Raw genomic sequence first — 5,450 nt, forward strand, 5'->3', positions numbered from 1 at the left:
AAAGCTGTGGCTTGAGAGAGGAAGGAGTTGAGAGAGGAAGGAGTTGAAGCATTTGTTTATGGGTTGTTGGTAAGCAGGTTTGTGGAAGCTTTTCCGTTCTTTTCCCTCAAAATCCATTTCCGAGGTATTTTACTGATACCTGGCTGCTGAAGGGATGCCTGTGCCCGGAGCAGGGACCGTTTCCTGGGCGGTGAGTACTGCAGCTCTGGGGAAAGGCAGCAGCTGATTTCCTGCCCGAGTGCTGAGGACGTGTAACACCGGCAGAGGTTTGTACACCGGAGACACTGGCACAGCTGAGCACCGGCCACCGAGGACAGATCCCACACGATGCCCATGTTGCCTTCTGCAGCTCAAGCCGGGGGAGAGCTTCTCCAGCAACTCACCATGCCAAACGACAGCCTGGTGCTGAGCAGCTTGGACAGCATTTACATCGGCACCGAGTGCTTGGTCGCTTTGTTTGCCACTTTGGGTAACGTCCTGGTCATCTGGGTGGTGAAGCTGAACTCGACATTTCAGAACACGACCCTGTACTTCATCGTTTCCCTGGCGCTGGCTGATACCGCGGTGGGGATGCTCGTCGTGCCCCTGGCCATCGTGGTGAGTCTGGGCATCAGCGTCCCCTTCTACACCTGCCTATTTCTGTGCTGCCTGATGGTGATTTTCAGTATCGCGTCCATCCTCTCCCTCCTGGCCATCGCCATCGACCGCTACCTGCGAGTGAAGCTGCCAACCAGGTGAGCACCGGACCACCCCGGGTCCCTCCGCTCGCCCCGCTCCTGCCAGCTGTCCCATGCCCAACCTCTGCCCCACGGGTACCACCTCCTCTCTCCTTAACTCGGCCCTTTTCTAACAAATACTCTAAACACCTGCTCACACGTGGAGAAAATACCTCTGCCTAAAAGCCCACCCGAGACAGGGTACCCAGAGCAGGAACCACCAGCTGCAGCCAGTAACGCAGCCTGGCCAGACCCGGGGGGTGCTCACACGGGGCCAATGGCTCAGTGTTAGTGCTGATCAGAATCTGCCACAGGGTGAGTCTGTGGTCAAACAGTTGAGTTCTTCAGATGTTTTTTTTAGTTGTGGCAAATGCTGAGAGCACTATAGGTTTCTTTGGGTTTTTGAGGCTAGTCTTTAAAAAAAAAAATCCTTTCGATGTTTGCTGAAAATACAAAAGTAACAGACTTATTAAGGGCTAACTTTAGAAGTCATTCACTTTTCATATTTGCATGGAAAAGTACATAAGCTAGAAATGCAAAACACAACCTTGAGCATGAAAAAAGTAATATTTTTTTAATGGGGAAAAGACCTATAAAACTGAAGAGTGAAAGAACAGTTTGGTCCTGCAAAGGGCACAAGCCAAATGTAGAGAGTAAGGTACAGCCAAGGGAGCTGGGAAAGAAGACAGAACTGCTAATAGCACAGAAGCAATACCTAGGCAAGAGGAACACTAAGATCAGAATGAAAGAAGAAACAAAATAGCTGACAACACTCCATTATAAAGAGGGGAAGTTGGGGACAGATCATCTTACGGGTGCTGCAAAGTAACTGTTGCAAATGAAGAGTTGGGGCTTGTCTCAAATTAAGATTTGGTTCCCTGACCCCCCGGAAGAAGCTAATACTCCATTTTGTGGCAATGAACCTGTAGGATTTGAACATGATTGCTCCTGAAACCATCCTGAACTATTTTAAACACTTCTGTTTAACACAACCTGGGTTTTGTTCCTCTACAGATATAAAATAATTGCTACAGAGAGAAGAGTTTGGTGGGCACTGGCTTTGTGCTGGTCTTTGTCCCTGACAGCAGGATTAGTCCCCATGTTTGGATGGAACAAGACAGAACCGAGACACTCTGACTTTCTCCGGTGTCGATTCACCTCTGTGATGACGATGGATTACATGGTATATTTTTTCTTCTTCGTATGGATGCTTATCCCCCTGCTCATCATGTGTGCTCTGTACGTTGAAATCTTCCACATCATCCGGACAAAGCTCAGACAAGGTACAACCAGCGTGAAGGGGGCAGGAGCTTTTTATGGACAGGAGTTCAAGACAGCCAAATCTCTAGCACTTGTTCTCTTCCTGTTTGCAATATCCTGGTTGCCTCTGTGCATTCTAAACTGCGTTTCCTATTTTTGCCCTGAATGTCAGATCCCCCCGTATTTGATGTACTTGGGAATCCTGTTATCCCATGCCAATTCTGCCATGAACCCCATTGTCTACGCCTGCAAGATAAAGAAGTTCAAAAAGACGTACCTTTTAATTTTAAGGACCTATATCCTGTGCAAAAAACCAGACCCAGTTCTTACAGAGCAAACAACAGACCAACAGTCATAAATAACCAACATTGACCTACCAGTATCTACCAGACCATGGATAAACCACTTTGCTTTGTTAAGAAACTCATGGCAAAACGTGCAGTGCTGTTTCATCTACTCCCGCTCTTGCACAAACTGGTTTATGCTAAGGGCAAGCTTCTCTTCCTCGATCTGATGCACATTTGACTCAAATGGATCATTTATGATCTTCTGCCTTATTGTACTCCCGATAATTCTGCTCGGTGGTTGCTGTGGCAAGCCACCCCTTTCAAGCAAGCATCTTCATTTAACTGGACCTTCCAGTTTTTATTTATTGGCTTGTTGCTTGGTAGACCAGTGACCCACAGCACTGTTAGCAAGGCAGACTTTTTGCTCCTAGTTCCCCAGCTCAGATCCATGGACAGCTGGTAAAAACAGCCCTTGTTCATTTCTAGTTTTAACTCAAGACTGAGAACTCTTTTTGTTACATTTTTGATTATTTCTTTTTTTAGTAAAAAACATCCGTTATGAGGATTCTTCCCACACAGCACATTCCTATGCTTGATTCTCCCTACAATCATTAATGGTTTTCCTAACACCTGATTTAAATCTAATGTGCTGCAAGTCTCACCTGTAAACCTGAAGAAGTTGATCTTTTTGTAGCTACTCTAAAGGTGTATCTAAACACGTGTCTACATGTCTTTCTATTAAATGTTTCAAAATATAGAAGAGATACTTAAGACAAATTTTGCTCACTATTGTGTGATTGTTCATTGGTTTTTTTTTCATAAGGATTGGCTGAGTCCGCTGAAAAATAGGATAAATGTGTTCTTTGTTGTTGGTAATACAGCAGTTTGCAATCCAGACATGTCCTCACTGACTACTCTTACACCCTTCGTCGTCTCTGTCAATTTAGGCTATAAATTTCACTCTGGTCAACTTGTGCTGCAGTGTTGTCACATTTCCATGAATAATAATAAATATTAGATGGATTTTATATAAATTCAGTCTATTCTTCTCTCACAACAATCAAAAAAGCAGCCTGCATGAAAACTCCACACTGTTTTAGTCGGTGTCCTGACTAGGAAGGCACAGAAATTGCAGTAAATATTACACCACAGCTCACACAGCCTGTTTTTAGGGAACATGGGTCAAGCTGAAAATAGGTCATTAAAGGCCATGCTCTTTTTTCTCCATCTTTAAATAATAAAAGTGGCCTAGAAAAAGCAGAAAAGGGAATGCATTGTTCTGTTATTTATCTCAGAAAGCATTGGCATGCGCTCCTTTAGCTGAGGTCGGACATCTCAATTTATTATCTGATGTCACTGTTGTCACAGGCCAAAGCTCTGCCCCGTTACAGTCCCACTCTATCAATAAACCAGCAAAGGAAGCCACTGCACGAGTACATCAGAATTTTGCTGCATGACCTCTCATTATCGGCTGATAGAACTGATTGCTTTCAGCAGAAAAAACGGGTCCCACCTAAAGGTGGAAAATCATTCATCAGAATGACGCGCAGCAAACTTTGCCTGTGTATTTCTGAGAAAGTGAGAAAAGAGGGAGCAACCACACCAAATTCCTAGCAAGGTGCCCGACAAACTCCAAGAGAACAAAGCATAAGGATGCTCAGAAAGAGAACAGAATGAGAGGACTGAGAGCAGGGGAAGCTGTCCTGCCTCCTGAAACCTACTGAAAGAGTGAAAATGGGAGAGCCAGGACAGTGAAACAGAGGACACACAACCACTCCTCTATTTTGATTAGCAGATGCAGTTGTCCCAAATTCCTCTGGCTGTCTAGGAAACAGAGTTGGCTGATGGCTACCGCTGAAAGCTGTGTATGGCCGTACTGAGCTCTTGGTGTGGGAAAGAGAGAAACAAATGGATGCTCTGGGATGAGCCTGGGACTTGTCAGCAGCCACGCAACAAATGGAGGTTGTCTGTCACCCTCCATCTCCAAGGAACGTGTCACACTCAGCTCTGTAGGTGGGCACACAAAACTGCTGCGCTGCGGTTGGCAACATTTCACAAAAGACATTAAATGGTTGCGCTGAGTCTCAGTACCATTCACGGTGAGGAAACATCTACATGGGTAACCCAACGTCCTGGTGGGTCTCAGGTGGTGGTGAGGAGGCAAAGCCTGTGGTGAGTCACCTTTTCTTGCACTTCTGACACAGGATCTCGCAGTATCTAACACAGGAAGGCAGCATTCTTGTTGGTATGGTATTTGTGCAAGTCAGGTAAATTTTCAGACCTTATTTCTCAGGTGCTGTCAGGCACAGAGTAACACTTACTAATTTTAAACAAAAAGAATAAATAATTGTGCACCAACCACAATCATCCCTCACGAACCTCTCCACAGCTGCACATTTTGAGGAGTAATATGGTACTTTCTCTACTAAATAGTCCTTGAATAAACTGCCACGATGGAGAGGAGAGCAGGTAACAGCAGAACAAAGATCACAAGTTCCACTCCTGACCCTGTCAAACCTTACCCACAGCGCCTCCCAAGCCAGATTTCAGCATGTAATGGTGCTCGTGCACCTGCTTTCCAGAGGTCCCCCAGATTCCACCAGCTTCTGCAGCCAGGAGGGCAGGAGAAGCCACCCGAGCTGGCAGAGGTGGAGCCACCCACGATGCCCCATCCCATCGCTGGCTTCGTGCTGCCATCAGGTGGCACATCCAGACCCACTTCGATTGAAGCCTCTCAGATGTCAGACTTGCTGTCTTCAGCTGCAGGACCAGGGGCACTTGGCCTGCCTAAGAGATTCCTCTAGGGAGGTGTTTACGATAGCACGCACACAATCATCCGCATTTTCAGAAAAAGAGAAATACCTGCAAAAATCCGACACTGGTGACCAGAGCCAAGGAGGCTTCCGAAGCTTCTTTCTGAAGCAGGAAACTTCACTCCAGTGCAGCCTTGCAGGAGAAGCGTTGAACAACAGCTGGAGATCACTGCACTTACTCGGACAACAAACCTCCCATCCTTGGGCGCAGGAACACGCGGAGAAGTGTCACCTTGGCTACTAAGACTGAGTGACTAGTGGTAACTTACTCCTCAGTTTATGAAAAGGGGGCGATTTTTAACTTTTTACAATGTATTTAGAACACTATGGGTAACAACACATGAACAAAGATTTCCAGAAATTTGGACTGTCAC

General features: G+C 46.1%; 1 protein-coding gene across 1 annotated transcript; it reads left to right on the top strand.

Annotated features, from left to right (window-relative positions):
* Nucleotides 1–369: 369 nt before the first annotated feature.
* LOC104376475 (adenosine receptor A3) lies at nt 370–2,334 on the top strand. Its single transcript, XM_009983061.2, has 2 exons — nt 370–734; nt 1,731–2,334. The coding sequence occupies exons 1-2, from the start codon at nt 385–387 to the stop codon at nt 2,332–2,334; spliced, it is 954 nt and encodes a 317-aa protein (XP_009981363.2). The 5' UTR covers nt 370–384.
* Nucleotides 2,335–5,450: the final 3,116 nt, after the last annotated feature.

This window comes from Tauraco erythrolophus, chromosome 27, assembly GCF_009769465.1.
Source record: "Tauraco erythrolophus isolate bTauEry1 chromosome 27, bTauEry1.pri, whole genome shotgun sequence".
Classification (NCBI taxonomy): domain Eukaryota; kingdom Metazoa; phylum Chordata; class Aves; order Musophagiformes; family Musophagidae; genus Tauraco; species Tauraco erythrolophus.